This window comes from Chelonia mydas, chromosome 7, assembly GCF_015237465.2.
Source record: "Chelonia mydas isolate rCheMyd1 chromosome 7, rCheMyd1.pri.v2, whole genome shotgun sequence".
Lineage (NCBI taxonomy): Eukaryota > Metazoa > Chordata > Testudines > Cheloniidae > Chelonia > Chelonia mydas.
Genome location: NC_057853.1, coordinates 79,830,855 through 79,853,322, shown reverse-complemented (window position 1 = coordinate 79,853,322; position 22,468 = coordinate 79,830,855). Strand labels below are relative to the sequence as shown.

General features: G+C 39.5%; 2 protein-coding genes across 3 annotated transcripts in view; one reads left to right on the top strand and one right to left on the bottom strand.

The window, feature by feature from the left end:
- LOC119566874 (WAS/WASL-interacting protein family member 2-like) overlaps positions 1–22,468 on the top strand; it is a 140,284-nt gene that overhangs the window by 54,775 nt on the left and 63,041 nt on the right. The gene's annotated exons all lie outside the window — the stretch shown is intronic.
- The window catches only part of MYPN (myopalladin), a 106,576-nt gene continuing 93,980 nt past the window's right edge, over positions 9,873–22,468 (bottom strand). Inside the window, exons 19-21 of the mRNA XM_037905846.2 lie at positions 19,837–20,002; positions 15,697–15,830; positions 9,873–11,488 (exon numbers count right to left, since the gene is read on the bottom strand). Of these exons, the coding sequence (XP_037761774.1) occupies positions 11,319–11,488; positions 15,697–15,830; positions 19,837–20,002 (470 nt within the window). The 3' untranslated portion in view covers positions 9,873–11,318. The remainder of the gene's footprint in view (positions 11,489–15,696; positions 15,831–19,836; positions 20,003–22,468) is intronic.

Below are 22,468 nucleotides of genomic sequence, written 5' to 3'. Positions count from 1 at the left end.
AGGCCAGCTCCCCCAGAGTACCCACAGCCCCCTGCCCAAGTTTTAATTAAGTCATGGACAGGTCTCAGGCCATGAATTTTTGTTTACTGCCCATGACCTGTCCATGACTTTTACTAAAAATACCCGTGACTAAAATGTAGCCTTAGTTATAATGTTGCTGTAGCTTCATATCATACATCAGCAATCCTCTCTCTTCAAAACATGTATGGTAGATCACCAAAACACTGTTTTACTTCTCATTAATTAGATAACGTATGTCAATGTGTAAATTGTCTACAAGGAAAGCATTTTTACATACAGGGAGCCAAATTCTGCCCTCTTGGGGAGTGCAGCCCCACTTAGATTATGCTGTTGACCTTATTAGGAATGCATATACACAGAGGGCAGAATTTGACCCATGACTTTGTTTTATCACGTTGTCCAATTAATGCTGTATGATATGGATACACTACAGATTGTTTTCCCACTAATAGATGGGGGATTCAGGTACATACCTTCCACTAGTGTTAATGGAGAAAATCTGTGCTGACTTACACCTGTTCAATCCATGTAACCTCTGAGCAGAGACAGTGTCTTCCTCTTTATTTGGATAGCCCCTAGCCTGCAGGCACTACAGTAGTACACCTAGATAATGGGGTTGCCTGGCATGTACAGCACAGACTTTGCCTCAGGGAAAATTATCCTTTTAAGTCTCTTGGCAGACACATGGGACAATACACAAGTGTAAACGAAAAAATATATGTAGTGTTTAGAAACAGCATTGGTGGGCTACAAGTTTATAATTAAATGATAAAGCACTTCTAAAATTATTTTTTCACATGTAATCTTGTGGTACACAAACTACTGTATGATTTCATGCCATACATAATCCATGTAAAAGTAATTCATACACATGCTCCTCCCGTTGCATATTCCATATATTATTTATCTTCCAGTGAAGTATAACTGATAGATTTAAGTATAAAAATATTAGAATAGTGTGTAAAGAATTACATTATAATACTGCTGTTAAGCCCACAAAGGGAAAAGCGAATCAAGATAAGAGATCAAAGACCTACAATCCTATTACTAAAGAATTTAAACACATTGTCTCCTTGAAAGACACCATAGTGCAATGGATTGGATGTAAACACATTATAAATAAGGTCACTGGATCCATATCTGCTGTTGAACTACAGTAAAAGAAAATTAAAATCTCCATCCTCTTAGTCTTGATTATACTACTGGGAGTTCAAACTCAATAAACTACTTGGGCAAGGTGGATCACTTGATGATTACCTGTTCTGTTCATTCCCTGTAGGGCACCTGGCATTGGCCGCTGTTGGAAGACAGGATACTGGGCTAGATAGACCTTTGGTCTGACCCAGTATGGCCGTTATTATGATCTTATGTTTATCATCTTAATAATAATTAGTAACAAAAAGCCATTTCTCTGCTATACATAACTTTGCAGTGGTTTTGTTCTTAACCATATAATGCTAGACTGGAAGTTGAAATTTCCGATTTATCTACAGCACAGTTGGCAGTAGTACAAGTTTCCCCATGTTTATCTGGCAATGTGCTTTAATTCTGATCTGGATTGGCCCTTACAAGGAGAGAATGCATAGCACTGTCGACTTAGCATTCAAGCCCAGATTTTCAGAAGTGACCACTTTTGGATGTCTTGCTTTCTCTGTGTTTGGATTTGAGGCACCTTGGCCTGATATTTTTTTTTTTTTTTTTTTTTGAAGTCTGAGTGTCCACACCATCAGTTGAAGTCAGTGTGAAGTGGAAGTGCTCAGCACTTCTGAAAATCAGTTGGACACCCTGAAATCAGCAGCTGCTTGAGGCCTCTCTGTCTAAGACTGCCAAGGTTTTTGTGATGTGGATACTTGACCACTGATTGAGACACCAGTTAATTTCACACAGGCTGTTGAACAGCTGTTAGAGAACCTCAGAAGACTGGGAAGGGAAGATGTAGTCGGATTGTTTAAATGAGGCCCTGATCCTGCACCAAGTTCCCTATGGGCAGACCTATGTGCCCACACACATTTCTATTCACTTCAGTGGGACTCCCAATGCAAGCAGAGGCCCAGCCATGTGGAACTTGGTACATTTACCCACCCAGGCTGAATTCTAACTGTTGACACAGATTCTGATCCCACTTGCATCTGTGCAAACCAGGAGTAACTCAATTTTATTATCAAGATACTGTGTCAAATGCAATTACACCTTTGTAAAAACAGTGAACATGAGATCAGAATTGGGTCCCATAATATCCCATTATTACACATCACCTGGGCTATTCAGTCATCCTCTTCCAGTAATGTTAAGTAAGTGTTCACTCTCTTGGATTGTGATTTGCCTCTGCTATTAAAATTAATGTATTGGTGGAGGCCAGAAATACTTGTTTTGCTAAATATTTGTTGCTCTACTAAATATACTTGTAACGGATATTAAAAATTGTATACTAATGGGAAATTAATGCTTGTCCTTAAATAATATGCTCAGTGCCAGTAACAAGCTCAAATCCCATTCCAGGGTTTTCGTCTTTGAACTTAGCTGTGGGACAGGGCCCATGGTCGCTGCGGGCCTTGAGTGGCAATTTGTGATTTGGGAGGGAAAAAACAGGCTGCTCTCTGTGTAGGGAATGAAACCCAAATTCCAAGTGCAGGATGGGCTAGAACTCCCTTTTCTCTTATGTGCTGAGGGATTGCGGGGAAATGTAATTCACTAACAGCCAGTTTATACTTCTTGGCTGGGGCAAACCCTGTATGAAGGAGAAACTTGGTGGGGAGCAAGAGGGACTGCAGAATCTCTCCCAGGTGGGACAAATAACCTAGGGTTTTGTTTTGTTTTCTTTCATCTGTGTTCATTTAGAAAACCTTTTGAGACAGATTCCTCTGGGGAAGGACAATATTAACCTCAGAAAACTGGGAAGGGAAAATCTAGTCAGATTGTTTACATTTTTGTAGTTTAAAGAACTCCATGAGTTTGGCCCTTTTGCATTATTTTTCCTGCCACGTGCTCATACAATTCGCATGTAACAGGATGGGCAGTCGTTGTTATTCCTTATATCTAGTGACAACTGCTAGGCTCTCAAGCTCTATCCAAGATCCAACAGACCCAGTTATAGAATCTTTGGCGTCTTGTGTGGGGAACCTGGAGGTGGGGGGAGGTGCTTTATAAGTGTATAAATGATGATAATTATGAATGGAGCCATCGCCATGTTAAAAATGCACATTTTACCAATCTCGCAGGGATTCTCTGAGGATTTTTATTTTTTTGTACAGTGCTTTAATAGTATAAAGTGCTACATACTTTTTATTATTATTTATTATTAACCTGCTTGGCGGAAATGTGGAGCTGAAAATCACTCTCTGTCAGATCTGCAACACCCAGATCCTAATGCACAGACAAGGATATGGGATGATGTATTTGTTGATCTTCCTAAATGGGAAAATCTAATCCTAAATGAATAATCGCATGGCAGAAAAATAAATAACCTTTTTTGAGAGCTGGAATGTATAGGGGGGAATTTTCAAAAGTGCTCTGCCTTGGCCTAAGTATGATTCACATTGAAGTGAATGGGCAGGGCTCTATATAGATTTGTGAGGTCACTGCTGTCCTCTGTGGTTCTCTTTGGATCCCAGCCTGCTTGTTTTGCCACAGAGGTTGCTGCAGTAATTTTGGAACTCACAGAGCTGCAGTAACCTTTGAGAACCTGCTATGACTGAGAAAGGGAACCCAACCAGTGTGTTACCTGGGGAAGCACACATGGTTTGTGGTGGGAGCTCTGCATAGTCTCTCTCCTTCTCCCACATGATTGCTAATGGGGAGTGGGCAGGACCCTTTCTTTCCCAGCTGACAGCTCTTAATGTGGTCTGCACTGAGGAGCACTCATTTATTATTACTAGTTTGTATTGCTGTAGTGCATAGGGGCCCCAATGCGTGGTCAGGGCTCTGTTGTGCTAGGTGCTGGACAAACATAAAACAAAAAGGCAGTGCTTCTCTCACCATTGATCTTCTCTGGTATGGTAGGGTTGGATGCCCATTTTTCATGGAGCTTGTCCTGATTTTTTGAAAGATTGTTGCTAAACAAAAGAATGAAGTTCTTTACATGATTGTGAAATTATGACGGGATGAAACTGTTCCACAGACACAGTGTGCTGTATAACTCTGAGACATGTCACTTTTCAGCAACATGCTCACCATATGCAAAGAGACTCATAAATATCACTTATGGAGTTGATCTTCAAGCCAGTGGAAGTTTGCTGTTGACTTACGTGGAGCAGTGTTGGACTCCACTATGGGCCAAACTAGGGCAGTGAATGTGGCTCTAGACTGGGAGTCAGGGGACCTGGGTTCCATTCCCATCTCTTCCAGTGACTCATAGTGTGACGATAAGTCATTTCCCTCTCACCATATGTCTTGTTGTCTATTAAGATTGCAAGCTTTATGGGGCAAGGGCTGTTTCCTATTCTGTGTGCATCCAGTGCCTAGTACAGTGGAGCCTCAATCTCAACTGAGGTCTCTAAGTGCTATTGTAATACAAATAATTAATAGTAATAATAAAATGCTGCTAGCCTTACTCAAATTTAATTCTGCTCACTTTACTCACACAAGAGTTTCTATGCCATTGGCTTCATAGGATTATAGTCTATCATGTATACTATGAAAATATAACATCCACATTTTCCTATGATTGTTAAGCAGAACTTCCCACTGATTTCACTGGGAAAAGTGACTGACATGATATGGACCAATAAACACTAGTTTAGAAACAATACCCACTAAGCAAAACTTTATTTTCCAATACATGTTACACTCTATTTGTGGTGATGAGCACTGCTTACATTTAGGCTTCCAGATTTGTGTGTTCAGTTTTCATTAAGAAACCCATTTTTAAGGTGTATCTCATACTAAAGTTGATCTAGATTTTTTTTTATTTCAGTAAGAATTTACAGAATAATTCCTTTTAATGTTCTAAAAGTATGCATCTATTCTAGCCCTGTAAGAAGTCCAGGAATTTATTAAGAACAATAAACATTGCTTTATTGAAGAAACAGTCCATTTCCTCTACACAGGTTTATCTTTAAACAGTTTGGTTTCAGCCACTCATCCTGGCATACTTTTTAAAAAATGCTTAAATACTTTATAAAGCAAAGATTAATAAAACTGCAAGAAAACATTGCTAAAAAAACCAACACAAACCCCCTGTATCATTTAATTACATTATAAATGATAGACTGTGTACACAAATGTGTCTCCTAACTTGTAGTTTAGTCTTAAATCATACAGAAAACTAGCATGCAAAGTGTATGTTAATGCATACAGAAATTTCTCAAAGTGACCACATGCTTTACTTCAAGGAGTAAGAAGGGCCTGATCAAACTCTGAATTGGTTTCCCGCAATCAGCCATGCTCTGTAGTCCATTGTCATATTTTCAGCATTTGAGAATGGTGACTTCAGTATTTTTCCAGATTTTACCGACTAACATTTAGAAAGCTGTGTCACAATCCTAATAAAGGGACCATACTGTGCCATCAATTTCTGAGCAGAACTCCCCATTGATTTTAATGGAGAACTCTGCTTAAACTGATGGTGCAATGTGGCTCTAGATTTGAGTATGTGTGATATAATAAGTGGCTCTGTGTAGCTGTGATGGATTCAAGGGGCAAGTAGGTTAGTTCAAAGTAGCTTATGCAGCTGGCTAGTACCCCAGCAGAAATGAGAAGACATAGGAGATCCACTTTTGCTCATGGAACAATAGCTGAACTACTAATGTAGCGCTCAGAATATTGCTTCTCAACTAACAGGCAGAGACTGATTGAATTCAGGCCAGCAGTAACTGAGAAATATGGGAAAATAAGAGCAAAATCAGGATTAGCAAATGTACTGGGGCATATCCATGTTCTTAATTTACACCCATATCTGTAGCATCCAAGTTCCCTCACTGTTGGCTTTAAACTTGCAATGTATTTCAAAGTCACTGCGAAGTATGCTGATAGGCCCCTTCACAAAAGTGTGTTGAACCAATCACAGTAAAAACCCACTTGGGGAAGAACAAAATGCTGTAAAGCCATCAGTATTTGTATTTGATTAACTCATTCTGTTTCTCTATGCTCACTACCAGATTGAGGGAGAAATGCCCTTGGCTGTCTACCCCTGCACTGGTCCCCTGTGCAAAAGTCCATTTATTTAGACTTTGGTGGAGGGGATGAGAATTACACCTACAGAGTGAGAGCACAAATTAAAACAAAGGCAAATTTAGCAAAAAGATTCACTCCCAGTTGAAATGTGTCCAGTGCATTTATTTTTTAAAAAGACCACTGCTGTACTTCACAAAACTGCTGCTTGCTAGAAGTATGGCTAATAAACACTTGTCTAATAGTATTTTAGGGTTTTCCTCCAAATGATTTAGGGCCTGTCCTATAGTTATTATGTGCATGGAGCCTCCACTGACATCATCGGCTCTCAAAAACAAGCCCTGAGGAGACTCGTGGTCCTGTTACACACTTTTGCCAACAATTAATTTATCTAAAAACATGTCAAAGAGACACACTTTGATATGCAACTCTGAAGCATTTATTTAAATGGGATGAGGGACAATACATTATTGAACAGTCAGGCTTTTTTTCTTTTATGTGCATTTAAAGTATATTTTGAAACCTCTATGTTAACTCTTTCTTCCTTTTGAGGATGACTTTGAATCATTAGACCAAAATAATAATAATAATTAATAATAATTAATAAATCCATTTAAATCAAGAAAAAAAAGTAAAATGTTTTAAAGCTCAAAGTGAAGATTTTCCTATTGGAATTAATAAGGCAATTAACAATGAATCACTTGTTCAGTTTTTAATTTAACAGATTATAGTATTTCATTAGATCTTCTTTTGTATATTTGCTCAGGTACCATTTTTAGTGGGTATCAGAGGTCACTTTTCAGAGACTTTTAATGGTTCTTGCATCAACAGCAGAATTGAGTTCTTTTTGCAGTACTTCTATTACTAACAGTTGCAAGTAGCAATTATTTACATATTCAGGAGAAGACTGCACATGTTGGCTCAAATTTTCCGAAGTATGTGTCCTATTTTGCCCTCCACACTTGCCCACATCAGGCATTCAAACTGTCTTCAAACTCTTGCTTTCAGAGACAAGAAGGCCCAGTCCAGTTCTCCTTAGACTGGGCAAGGCTGCTGAGAATTGGATCTACAGGTTTTACATGTTTACTATTTTCGAAGCAAAGATGCAATACTCGTGCTTTCTAGAATTTTGAACAAAAATACAGCCACTTGACAACCCCCTGAAATACCCTGAGCCTATGTGTTAACATGTGTGAAACTATAAGGCTGAAAAGGAACCAGAAGGCAAATAAAGCTACAAATGTGTGAATTTGGAAATATTCCGTTATTTAACATATACAATTTTAGAGTCACTACATTTAATTCGTGCAAAATTCTACTTAGTATTGTAGTTATTCAATGGACATTTAGATGATAACTTACTGACTTCTTGGATTCTGGCATGAATTTTTTGTTATGGCCTCTACTGAATACTGAACAGGATGCCTTTTTTGTGCAAAGTCAAATTAGTTACTGTTCATTAAATAAAACAAAACAATGAAATGCCAAGCAAGCTGTTCAGGAAGAAAGCACAATCACAGAATCTCTAATGCTTCTTGACATCGTATCATTACATAGAGCCATTCGTCACATAATATTAACTTCTCAAATGGACATCACACAAGTTATGTGATAATTCACTGTTGCCCTCTGCTGCTTACATAAATCTACTTACAGTTTTTCCTCAGCTTTTTCAATAGTCACCAACACACATGATAACTTACACCTTTCTCTATAAAGGTTTTATTATGACAAGCACAGTCAGATCTATTAGCATTAATGTCTATGCACCTAAACTTCCTTTTTATATTCCCATTTTGGGCTCAGTGTATGCAGAACAGAAGGATTCTGTTGTTATTAACAATACTGGAAATTAATTTCTTGTTTCTTAACAAGAATTAATCTATTTGGTAAAGATCTCAATATCTTTTTTGATACAGGTCACTTATACTGGACAAAATTTTGTTGTCTGTCTCATAGCAAAATGCCTATTTAAATGAAAAGGAAATTTGTTGGATTACGGGCAACATAATTTGATCTACAGAGACTTCTGCAACTTTAGGAGCAGATTCTGATCTCATTTATTCCGTGTACATTGAAGTATCTCCATTGACTTCAGTATTCAATGTATGCTAGTATGAATGAGATCATGACCCTTAGCTAGTAAATAAGAGTGAAAGACAGTGTTGTCAGCTGCCAGTATTCGACTGCCAGATTTTGGGGACCCAGTTTGGCTTAACCTCTCACATTGGGAGGTATTAGGAACCTCTTACTGAATGACCAAGGATCAACCCTTCATTCATCTCCCTCCTTTACAACATTTCTTCAGCAAGTCTTTCAATAATATCAGCCTCTCTTCCCCACGGCAAAAGTACAGAAGTTGTGTTTTGGAAAGCATTGTACCACTTGACCTTCAGCCTACCTGTCATGGGTGTGAATCACCTCTCACTTGTGGTGATGTAAATCAAGAGAAATTACAGTGAAGTCAATGGAATTACACTGGTGTAAAATTGGCATAAGGGAGAAGAGATTCAGGCCACATGTTTGGTCTGTGTTCTTTGTGTTTTAATTTACATTGTAAATTCTTTGGGGTGGGAATCACATCTTTCTCTGAATTTGTAAAGCTGTGAGAACACTGCTGTCAGTAATACTAGTAATTATAATATTGGCACCTAAAATAAAATATCCTTATGGTATGATATTTATATATATTAACAAGTTTAACATACTGCTTTTCCTGTCTTTCAAACTATACACAGAATGCAGGTAACATGATTGCTCTTGGACCTACTACCTAATAAAGGAAGATTCATTCATTTCTTCTAAACCTGAAAAGTTTGTACAGATTTAGTTTTTTAGTTTATATTATTTAATAACTTAGTCTATATATTTAGGCTTGAAAGGGTTATATTTTTATCAATAAATATTGATTTCACCATACACAGACTGGCAAAAAAATATTTCCATTGATCATTGAAGTTTACATAAGGCAAAGTAAAAAAAAAAATGCTGCTTAAGATACTTTGTATAGGTTGACAGTTTGTGTTTCAAAAGCTTTAACTTTCTGAATCTTAACGTGTACTGTCATTAAGCAATTATTGTCTGATTCCCTCACCCCAATTTTCTGCAACTGTGAACATTTAAATTGATATAAACAAAAGCTTAAAACTCATCATTTTGTGCAACTGTGGAAATTTAAATCAATACAAATTTTTAAAATGTCATCCATTGAAATCATTAAAAAAAAGATCAAATTCTGTCAAGCCTAAAGATATTCAGTCAAGTTTCTGGCAGTGCACTGTAGCTTTATTATTTCTATGTATATAAAGTGCTACAATTGCTGTAGAATTTTATTATGTTGAATCAAAATCTGCTTTTTATTTACACCGCTGAAATAGTTGGAGGTTTCAGAGTTGTAGATGGGAGCAGAATTTGGCCCTTCTTCAAAAAGAAACCCATAAACAACATTAATTTAATTTACAAAATCCAATTATTTTCTTTTTAGAAACATTACTAGGAAATACACCATCACCACATATTCACTTGATCTGAACCCTAGATGGCTCTCAGAGAGTAACACACAGGTTAGATTTGAAAGTGACCTAACAGTGAAACACTGTTTATCTCCTTCCCAGTGTCCCAATATACCCAATGTCTCATTAACTCTTATGCCTTTATATTTTCATATTTAGTGCATGTACACTTCTAATTTAGGCACATTTTATTTTCAGTGGTAATTTATTTCTTTTAAAGTGTAGTTTCTCCTTGCTTTAATCTCTTCTTTCTTTCTCCGAATTTAGTACCTTTTTTTAAACTGTGAAAAAACACTGAATTGCAAAGCAAGCCAAATAAAACCTAAAATTACAGCATCTGTAAAGGTGATCTTTAAGCCCCTGTATGATTCTAGTGAGGACCCCATGGCTGTCCCTGATCAAGTTTAAAGTAGTGAGTTAGAACTGCTGAAAATAAAGTCCAAATCATGTGCAAGAAATCATCAGATACATTCCTAACCTCTAATCATTGGGGTCAGAAGGGTGTCAATAAAATTATGTAAAAGAGAAATATACTGAAAGTGTTTGTTTTAGTGCTGTTATTAAATATCCTTCGTTATCGTCCCCCTATAGCATTCCCTGGTTTACCTACTATTTATCAGGGTACAATACTTACTTTAGTTGTTTATACTAACCACTATGTTTCTTAAATATTATAACCTTCTTTGCATGTTACAGATGGATTTTTCCCCTGTTTTAACAGTAGGAACTCTACCTGTGATTAAGTTTTCTAAATGATCCTGAAAGAAGTTTTTACTGCAGCAGGCCACAGTTCCTCTTTAGTCAGTTTAGCAAATGAGTCATATGATGTGCTTTTTTTGTCTAGGCATGTCAAAAACTCGTGGAAAAAGAGACTTGAATTTAAAAACCATGAAGTTACAAGAACAGTATTCTGTGTGTTTAAAATCAGGGAGTCACTAAAACTGAAAAGGAACAAATATGAAACATACATGGAAATATACAGTAGTTTCAGCTGTGATCTCTACAGTATGTGCTTCATACAAAATAGGATGTTTAGTTTCATGTGTTAATTTTCTAAGCACATGCCTTATATCTTACTGTATGTTTCAAAACACCATGAGTACACATGGCATGGTATGTACATACATATATACACACACACACAAATATAAATGTATACTGTATATAGCTGTACCTCCATGAAATGCTATGTTTATCTAGTATGATCACATACAAAAATTATGTTCCAACTTCTTTTCTTTTCCTTATGCAAATCCTTTTAGGATTACATTCAAAGTCACATTCTTTACTCTCTATCACAGTGTCAGTCCTTTCATTGGCAGTATCCACTTAAAAACCACAAATCCTTAACTTTGCTTGTTACAGGAGCTTTAACTGAAGCATTAAAAAATGGTGTTGATTTTTAAGTGCTAAAACTATGTCTCTTCACTCTGAGATTCTCAGAAAAAGACATAGCACTGAACTTTTTGCGCTACACTCTATACAATAATCATACTGGAGTAAAATACAAGCAGACATCTTGTACAATATGTAACTTGCAGCAGTTCCAGCAGCAGAACACTTACTAAAAACAAGTAGCTTGTAAACCTTGAGTCTCTTGGTTTGTACCTTCTCTCTCTCTCTTTTTTTTCCCCATAGTTCTAATATTTCTGTGGGTATAATTGGAACTGTAGGTTTTTAAAGTTCTTCACTTTCTACCACGCTCTGGGATGGGGATGAAAACAACTTTGGACTTTCAACAGCTGAAAAGGCAGAAAAAATGTCGAGTCCTTGACCAGTGAGGTTTGCATACCGGCTACCACTAGGTCGAAACTTTATTGGTAGTGGAATCTGTTGGTGCCATTGGGCTGAAGAAACAAAAACAGTGAAGAGAAAACATAATTCCAAGTCAAGTCCCACATTTATTTTAACATATATAAAAAGCCAATGGAAATCTTCACACCCGTTTGGAAAGTGCTGCTTTCCATGTTTCTAGATGGGAACCCCTCTCAAGTCCTTTTAAAAAAATCATTACCAATGTAGGGTCTGTTCCTTCAGATATCCTCAAATACAGTGCTTTACAATGATGCAAAGTCCTGTTAGAGCCAATGGGTGAAATCCTGGCTCTACTGAATTCAATAGCAAAATTTCCATTGACTACAATAGGACCAGGATTTCACCTACTGAGCCTACTCATGGTTGTAAGCACTACAGTCAATAGTAAGAGTTTGTGGATCAGCAAATAGAGATAAACAAAACCAGAAATCTCCCTCAGCAGTGATTTCCCTCCCAGTTCCTATCCCCAAAACCCCCCAAAAAATCAGGGAAAGATTTTTTTAATTATTTTTTATTTAAAAGATAAATAGTTCTGACTTTGGTCCATCTCTAATTTTCATTGCAGCTACTTTAGGGGACTGATTATGAACCAATTATCAATTTGTTAATCAAGTTATTAAGCAAAATGAAAGGAAATATATTGCTTTACATCATTATAAATTTAGTTGCTAACAGTTAATTAGATTCAGTGATATTAAAATGCAAATACAGCTTGTACTTGCACATTTAAAAGTATCATTGAACGTTTTTGAAGTTAATAGTAATACTAATAATACTTAGCTGTTCTATAACAATGTAGCTCTCACAGCCTCTTTCACCACCTTAATAAGACTCTACTTTTGTGCACAAAACCTCCAATTCTGCACGCAAATGTGACAAACATATTTCTACCAGAAATCATTTGTGTATCTTTGTGCTAATTGGATGCACAAATTCAGGAGTTGGTGTGCAGATTTGAAACCCATTTGGAAAAAGTGTCCTTTAAAAAGTAGATCCATCTTCTTAAATTTTGACGTGTAGTTGATTCCGTAGCTGACAAATGCAATTTCATAATAGATCATTTCATATTCAAACATCATAGTGATATTTAGGGCATAACAGACAATTGGCAGATGTAATCAGCACTGATCAATTAGAAAAACAAAGCAGCTAATCACTGGAGAGATGCTTGGGTCCACTGTAGGAGTTTTTGTAAATAAATAAAAGAATAGTAAAATCAATAAAAAGATTTATAGGAAATTGGGGCAGAGTTATAGAACAGGGGTGATTTCTGGGATAACTAGGAACACAGTAAATATTTAGGCTGCAGCATTGTAGTAGCTGGATGAGCAGTACTATGTGGGAGACCTGTAAATAAGGAACTAACTGTTACACAAGAGTAGAATCCTTTATCCCTTTTCTGCACTGAACTTTAACTCTAGCCTTCTTTAAGATTCAGTCGGTTTTGGATAAACAGCCTTTTCTTTCTCCCAGTCTCAAACAGGTTCCCTCCCTGGTGATACCTTTTATGTTGATTATACATATTTTTTTCTTTAAAATGTTTCTTCACTGAATTGGAGACACTGGAGCTGGAGAAGACTATTAACTACCAGAACCACCTGACATTGCAGGACTGTTCCCTTCTCCGTTCATTCTAGTTTAGTTCTAAATGGCACAAATGATGAGGCTTCTGTCACTTCCCTTGGCAGATTTTCCAGAGTCTCTTAGAAAATGTTTTCTGATGCTCAGTCCAAATTTTCGTATGTCATTTCTCTCAATTGGACAACCTAAACAATTCCTTTCTGTTCTTGCGGTTTGCACTCTTCAGGTGTGTGCTATTCATATCTCCTTCAAAATATGGGATGCTTTAGATATATATTTATTTAATCTTTTTTAAATATGCCAATCTTTCTCTGGCTCCCTATGTCTATCATCAAGCATTAATGAAGTTTAAAATGCAATTCTCCATAAGGCCACTGAGTGGCGGAATCTGACAAGGATGTGGACTAATTCCATGGCACTGGCAGCCTGGCTTTTTTCTTTTTTTCTAGGTAAAGTAGCCTAGTAATTCCTTTTAAAATGTAGATTAAAAGGATTGAAAATTCTCAGCTTGTGGCTAATGCTGCAGAAAAACGGTCTACGAAGTATATGTGAGCTATCTTATTACACAGCTTAGGCATTCAGGATAAACGTTTTTTAATTCCTTACTAGCTACAGATAATGGCTATGCTGTTGTTACAATGGCATTTACTTTCATCTAGGGGTTCATAGCTGCTCAATATCATAGTTTCAAACAGAGTGTTCTACATCAGATGAACTGTGCATGGTGGCTCTATATGTTCTTGTGGAAGCATACAAAGTGGTTGATTAAATCAAATGAAATGCTCAGATACCTACTTGTAGAAAAGACTATTAGTGAACAGAACACATTCCAGAAAGATCAGAATTTGGACCTCCTCTTAAATGCAAGATTTTCTTTTCTAACAAGACAAACTGAATGAATTTGTAACAAAAAGACAAGGAGGAAAAGAACAGGGTGCTGGACTGGTAAAGAAGAACGGAGCCTTTTAGCATTAAGTCACTGGCTTCAACAGAGGACAGATTGATTTGATTGCCAAAGTTGTTCAGTGGCCTAATTAGTTTTCAGAGTAATTGCTATGGAGCTTTAGTGGTTGCATCCCTGCCATCTTCTACTGGACATTTTCATAAAGCCAAGACAGCCATTTTTTTAATACAGACTGAAACTCTGATAGAAAAATATACCAATTTATTCAGTTCCTTCCTTTGGCTTCTCAAATTGTTCTAGCCACAGAACTGCATAATTCTCACTTGCCTAAATGGAAAATTGACTAATAAAATCTGAGAGATGCTCAAGAGAGAATGAACATTGCTGCTTGACTCAATGATTTCATTGAATTATATATGCAGAAAGTAACCGTATGATTCCAAAACCTGTTTCCATGTGAAATTTCTCTCCATAAATGTATATCTTGGAAACCTCTAATGTTTCTGCAGGTAATTGCTTATGTTTGTGCTGATCGTGTCCCTCAATGAAGTCAGTGGAAACAGAGTGTATCCGATTTGTTCTTTTATCTCTGTATTGTTTACTGCACATCTTGCAATAAAAACTGCCAGGGAGTGGGGTCAGAGGCTTGTTCCGCTCTGCCCACCTGGTGCTCCCCAGCCCCCAACTCATAATTCCACCCTCTTCTGGCACACTGCCCAGGCATGACTTCATCATGCTGTTTCCGGGATTGGAACCCCGCCCCTACGCAGCAGCCCCCTCTACGCGGCAGCACACCCAATCCCCTCCTGGTCTTCTATGGCACCATCCTCGAGAGCCTCGAAACCGCCCAGGGGTGGCATCCGTCCCAGCTAGGATATCTCTGCCCGTGGTGGTGCCTGGTACAGCCGCCTTGGTTTCACTGCCAGCAGGGCCCCTATGAGTCCCTGGTACCTCCCCTGTCAAGTCCCTCCACCCCCTGTGCCACACCCCATGAGTCCCATCTCCCCCCACCTCAGTAACATCCCTTATAGAGCCCCTCCATGCTACACTCCACAGAGTCCCTCTCCACAACCGGGCATTCATGGCCTGCCATACAATTTCCATACCCAGATGATGGCCTTCAGGTCAAAAAGTTTGCTCACCCCTGACCTATGGGCTACATTGAGTCTGTCAGCTTATCCTGGTGTAAGAGGCAATGCTTAGCTTTGCTTCCTCAGGAGGAACTGTTTATTATTATTTATTTATATTATGGTAGTGCCTAGAGGCCCTATGAGAAAGAAGGGGCCCATTGTAACTAGGCACTGTACAAAAACATAGCAAGACAAGTCTCTGCTCCAAAGATTCTTATAGTCAAAATAAACAGGACAGAGGAAGTATTATCCCCATTGTACAGATGGGGGAACTGAGGAACAGACTGTTTAAGTGATTTGCCCAAGTCACACAAGCCATGGTAGCACTGGAAAGTGAACCCAGATCTCCTGAGTCTGGTGTACAGCTCCTGCTCTACCTCTCACCTGCACCCAAGTTGTGATGCAAGAGTGCTAATATGACCACGCAGGATGTGTGTGGTTCTTACTTCTCTTTGTGGCCATATTAGGCTGCGGACATACTCTGACTCTATACTAAGAATGGGTCTATTCAGTTCCCATCAATGTAAATAAAAAGATTTCAGCAAGAACTGCAAAGAGTACAATAAGAACCAAACCACGTAAGTTTTGCTTTGTTTTACTTAGTAGTCAGGAGTAGGACACCTACCATATATATCAAGTCTAGCAGTGCATGAAACAATACCAGCTTCATTTTTCGCAGACAGAGTGTACCAACCAGCATCTACTTTCTTGGCAGGTTGAATCAAAAGGCAGACGTACCCTGTTGTGTCTTGATGCATGCTGGAAAAATAAGTGTACAGAATTAGTATTTCCCAAGTGTGCATCTGCTGTTTAGGTTTAATATCACATAGATTAAATACATACTAAATCATAGTCTTAGAGTGCAGCTTTACTCTGAAGGCCTGTATAAAAGCAGCAACTTCTTACTCATCATATCTGCTCCTTGCATGTTCTTGGAGTCTGATCTGTTCATTCTAGTGATTCAAATATGTGTTTTTTCCTCTCAGCCCTGCAGAGCCATCACAACTAAGAGAGAGAGTGAGCTGGATTCTATTCTTTATTATGCATCAGATACAGAATTGTTAGTAAGTTCCAATTAGTTATACCTATGCAAACCCATTTAAAACAGTTGTAAAGTATTTATTTTTCTAATGCTGAAACTGGAGATGCAATATATGAAATGCCAGCAAAATTTTAATATTAATCCTGGAGGAGAACATTCATAAAGGTAGTAATTAGAGCTGGTTGGAAATTTTCATGTAAAATGTTTTTCTGTTGGAAAATGCAGATTTATTAAAATTGAAATGTTCCAGGGAAATTATTGATTTCAACAAAATCCCAGTGGAAACCTGCCTGGTTCCCTGCCAGCTTGCCCACCTCCCGAGGTCCTCAGCAGCTCACAAGGCAGGATGTCATAGACTGGGATGAGTTTGCTCTGTGGGCTGCTCTCCTCTCATCACCCTGGTGGTTTCCCTCCTTCCCCTCCCATCCTCTCCTATTATCAGCCCTGGAGTTTTCCTTCCCCCAGCAACAGCAGTGGCAGACAGGAAAAGCAAGGATAGGCAGCAATGACATATTCCCAAATGGGAATATTCAGTTTCTCAGGAAATTCTGAGGTTCACAGTTTTGTTCTGATTCAGAATGAAACAAAATCTCAAACATTCTGAATTTCGCAGTTGATGGAAATTCCATCTTCTGGCCAGCTCTGGTAGGAACAGCATTCCTAAAGGGTAACATTCACTATTGTTCAGCTCCCCACTTAACTCATCCATATGGGCTATGCTGATGTACCAGGGACACAGCAGCTGTGGAGCAGGTTACATGCATACCCTCTTTCCACTGCAGAAAGGGTCTCCTGGCCTCACACAGGCCAACACAGAAGATAAGCTTGCTGGCAAGATAGGGATGAGCCAGGGAAAAGGACTGACATTTTATGTTCATGTGGATCCAGGCATCTTAACACTGCACAGGTGGCACTGCAGGGCTGGGGTTGGATTTATGATAGGCTGAAATAGAAGCTGTGTAGGGCAGGCCTCATAGAGCAGTCCCACACTCTGGCCTTGGGCTGTGGTGGTGTATGTCACCTCCTTGCTCCACAACACACAGATTGGACGAATACTCAGACTTCCTGTCGATGTTGTGGATGTTGCAAAATTAATTAAAAATGAGGCAAGCCAGGACAGAGCTCCATCCTGTTTTTAACTACTTAGCAGAATAGCCAGCAGGGAGCCAATGACTCCATGTTGAACTTAGAGACTGTGAATCTAATTCAAACATTACATTGACCCACAGATTTACATAGGAGTAGGAATCCTGGCAAAGAAATCATAAAATATAATTAATTTCTAAGCTAAACAAAACCAAGGAAATATTTTATAGCAGATTTTCTTTATTCAGCTAGAAAGCAGTGATGTATTTGAGCCAAAATGCTGGATTCCAAACACTTCTGAGTTTTAGAAATGTGGACTGAAATCTGTACCTGGGCTTGGGCCCAAATTTTGCAGTCAGTTCCTGTCTTTCATGTGCTAAACTAGAACTCTAGATCTGAAATTCAGGGCATTAAAAATAATTATCTGAATATTCTGGTATTGGGCCTGTCTGTACTAAAAAATGAATGCACGAAAAAATTATCTTGTCTGAGAGAAAATTAGCTGCTGTTGCCCACAAAAAAATACAAGGCTTCAACACCAGCATTTGTTACAAGCACAAGCCTATTTGCTGATGCTGAGTTTATCTAATGGTGGATTTAATGTCTGACACAACCACTTTTATGCTCACTTCAAAAGAATTAATCAGATACTTAATGCAAATTTGCTTGTCACTGTATGAATAATGAACATTATTTTAAAATCTACGATATAAAATTGAACCTTTACTTGTCTGCACCCTTCAAACCTTGGGGAAATTAAAGTTTCTAGAATTTTATTGGCAAAAAAAGAAAAAGACAGTGCAATTATGGGTTTCAGAGTTTCCATTTTAAGAAAGAGGAAAATAATTATTTTATCTACAGCGCTGATGAGATCTCTGCTAGGAATCTTAGTATCAAAGATACTAACTACTTGGAAGAAATCCAAAGAGGGAACAATGTCAGTTAGAAGACTGGAGGGATTCCCCATGAGGAAAGATTAAAAAGTTAATTATGCTTAGCAATAACTAAGAGGGGACAGAACTGGCTGTGACTATGTGGAAGGTGTTTAATACCAAAGGCCAAATTCTGAAACAGTATTTCTGGGCCACAAAAATGGAAGCACATTAATGCTGCAGACTAGTAGTGTGTCTCTGTATTAAGGAAGGAGTATTTCTGTCCAGAGCAGGAATAAATCTGCACCAAGGGTTGGAGTGTGGATAGATGCCAGTTTGGGACCAAGGAGCTTCCTGACTGCTGGATCCTGCTCTGCTAATCCCTTCTATGGCAGGACCTACAGAACTCTCCTCCCTGAGTTCTGGGAGAGATCAAATCTGGGTAGCCAACTTCTGCCTCCTATCCTCCCACTTCTAGTTGCAGATTCTGGTGTCCTCCTCTGTGTACTAGCCAGCCAGCATTTAGGGAACATGAATGAAGAGACATTATTTAGGGTGGAAAGGGGCAGAATGTGTATATAACTGCAAGTAATGGGATGAAATAAATAAAAACTTCCTGAAAAGGAGATCTGTTAGGCTGTGGACTAGGGAAGGGGCGGAAGCCCCATCTCTTGGAATATTTAAAACTAGACTGGACAAGGCAGTGGCTATAATATACTGTACAGTACATTCCTATGTTGATAGCTGGGTGAGGAACTAGACAGGACCTATATGGTTTTCCATCTCTGACTTCTGTGATTATGATGAGTTTGACTTTCTTATTTATTATTTACACCTACAATGTATTGTATTACATTTTAGTCCACTATGTAAACTGAGCTGTAGCTCATTTGTGAATTTCATATTTTGCATAATAATTGCCTATACTCTTAAATCAAATATTTCCCTCTTATCCTAGAATGAGATATTGCTTTAAAAATCCTCTTAATAAAGGTCAGTATCATTTATGATTTTACCCCAGATCTACCAGTAAAAAGGCAATTTGAAAGATCAAATGACCATTGCAATGATGGATCCCAGCAGCACTTTACTCACAGCTCAGCCAGCTCATCTCTTTTAAGTTTAGTTTTAAAAGCTAAACTGACATAAATATAAAAGAGAAGCTCATCTTTAAATATAAAATTATATTGTTAAATTGGAAAGGTTATGGCAGTGAAGTGCTGATGCCTATATTGGTAGGATGCACTGAGCAGCAGGCACACAGGAGGTAATGAAGAACTGAGAGGCAGCTGGGATGAAATTCATCCTGGTACAAAGGCGCAGTTCAAGGCACTTCTTAAACCCTTCAGGGATGGATTATGTATTGCCAGAAAGGCATATATGTGTTTCACAACTGGCTCCATGTAGCAAAGGACTGTGCTGGGGTGAGTACGGGAAGGCGCAAAAGGATCTGTGGTGATAAAGTATAAGTACCATACTATGCAAGTGGCCCAAAAACACTATCACCACTATTCTAGTCTATTGGCTGGAGCAGTGGCTGTGGGGTGTAGGGAGCTGTGCTGCACTTCTGCACTCTGACCCCAAATTAGGGAAGTGGATTTTATTTCCTTATCCTTCATACTAAAGACCAGTTCTTTAGGCTTTAAGTGGGTGAAATGAATTTCATCTAGAGAGAGGACAAAACCTGCTCTGACAACAAAACTTTTGTGCCAACAACCAGCCCAGCCTCAAGGGGACATTAACTGTGTGAATGATTGTACAATACCTCATCCTTTCTCTGTTTGCAGGGATGGTTTCATTGTCTTTCTTCCAGTAGAATACTGGTGGTGGCATTCCAATCACTCTGCCTTCTAATCTGACTGGGTGCCCTTCAGGCACACCACAATTCTGTAACTTCTCCAGGAATGCTGGGGCTCTTTTGACTTCCTTTGCTGGAAAGGAGGAGGAACAATTACTGTGCATCAATGACTTTATTCAGTCTTTTGCACTGAACCATGTGGAAACAATCCAAAATGATTCCTATGACATCTTAAGCCTTGTCTACACTACCAAGTTTTTTCTCCAAAAACTGCCTTTTGTTGACCAAACAGTGCATACCTACACATTGCAATGCGACTTTTGTCGGGAAAGATGCCCGGTTTTGGTGACTAAGTAGCTCCACCCCAACCGAGAGTCGTATGTCTTTTTCCTCTACATATTTCTCAACAAAGTGCCAGAGTATATAATGTGCTTGATTTCATCGCTGTAATTGGCCACCAGGAGGTGTCCCACAATGCCCATCATGACCTCTCTGGTCAGTGTTTTGAACTCCACTGCCCTGCGGCCAGGTAAACGACCATCTGCCCCTCCCCCTTAGAAGCCCCAGGAATTTTTGAAATTCCATTTCCTGCTGGCTCGGTGTGGAGAGGTCTCATCACATCTTCCCTGGTGACCTTCGGGGGTTATCGCACCAAATGCTCTCCCGCTTAGACCACTGTAGAGCTGTTGGATCTGATCTGTATCTGGGGAGAGGAGGCTGTGCAGTCCCAGCTGCGGTTGAGCCATAGGAATTGGGATACCAATTTCTCAAGGCTTATATGAAAAAGGCTATGATTAGGACACACTACAGTGCAGAGAAAAGATAAAGGAGCTGAGGCAGGCCTACCATAAGGCGAGGGAGGCAAACTGTCGCTCCGGTGCTTCACCTAAGACCTGTCAGTTCTATAAGGAGCTGGACACTATCCTTGGTGGCGACCCCACCTCCATCGCCAAGAGCCCCGTGGATACTTCAGAGGGAATGGAGGTAGTGGAAAGAGGTCCTAACCTGGAGGACGAAGTTATTGATGAAGAGGTGGAGTTAGACGAGGATGTGCAGCTCCCAGCGGGGTCGCCCGGTAGGGCAGGCAGCCAGGAACTGTTCCCCACTCCAGAGGTGTCTAGCCAGTCTCAGCAGTCACTCTCTGGGGAGCAAGAAGCAGGAGATGAGATGCCTGGTAAGTGGCTGTGGCTTGTGTGGTGCGGAGGTGGGTTCAGGTTCAATGTGGGAGGCCGGCTTCATTTCCGTGAGCTGGACATTTGCCTGTGTAGCTAATTCATATGGTAGAATAGTGCATTGATGCATGCCAAGATCTCACAGGAATCCTCTAGAGAGATCTCCAGGAAAGTTTCCTGGAGGTACTTGGTAATCTTCTGCCGAAGGTTTCTTCCCCCATTGTAGGAAACTTTCCTGTGCCATTCAGCAATCACTTCTGCAGGGACCAAAGTGGCAGACAGGCAAGCAGCATAGGGAGCAGGGCGGAAGCCACAAGCATGGAGCAGATGTACCCTTATTTCCCTGCTTACTCTTAGCAGTGAGATGTCTGCAAGAATGATCCCTGCCTGTGAAAAAGTGCGGGAGAATTTTAGAATTTTTTCCATAGAATGCTGCACCACGACCCTTGCAGAGAGTGTGTGCTCTTTTCCCCATGTGGAGCTCCCCCCCGTCCCTCCAACACTCACCATGCTTTGGCTGTTCGCAGATATGTGTGCCTGATTAGGGTCAGTGAGAAAGTGATTGTAATGTAGCAAAAGATGTATATAACTGAAATGTTACAGTGCTGTCCGTGAATTTAACTATCCCACTTCTGTGCATTGTCCCCTGTGCTTCACCAGATGTGGCTTTCAGGAACACCCCCCGCCCGTCTGCTGAGCGTCTTTACCAGATAAGAAAGCACCCAAGACACAGAAAAGACGACATGCTCCAAAGCAGAGAAAAGGGAACTCCAGGAGTTCTGGGAAGCCAAACAGTAGGACAGAAAAGAGAATCAGGAGTTTGTTAAGGATGCTACAGAGCGGATGATTAAAGTAATGGAGGAGCAAAAGCAGATGCTGTAGTCCTTAATAGTGCTGCAGACTGAGAGATCTATGCTCGCCCACCCCTGCAAGACATTCAGAACACTTTTCCATGCCCCACCCCCAAACTCCACCCGCACATTCCCTTCCACTTTCCGGGACTTCTTGGTTTCCCCTTCACTCCACCCCCTCGAACAACTTTCACAATGATAGCTGGACGTACACACAGCTGTGAAAGTCTGCCCTTCCCTGGTTCCTCTTTTCCCAGCAGGCATCTGTGTGTGCTGTTTCTTGTTCAATAAAAACAAAGTTTTTTAATGGTGAATCACCTTTATTTTTTTTCTACAAATTCAGATTGTAGGCACTACCAATACATGCACAGGCATTGTAATCATTGTCTCACAGGAATATAAAGCCCAGAATGACACAGTTGCTTCCTAGGAAAACTAACACAGTGACAGAGATATACATTACTGGTGCTCATTGTCAAAGTGCTGCCTCAAACCCTCCCTGATTCTAATTGCCCCTCTCTGGGCTCTTCTGACAGCCCCAGTACCTAGCTGCTCAAAATCAGAGGCCAAGCGGTC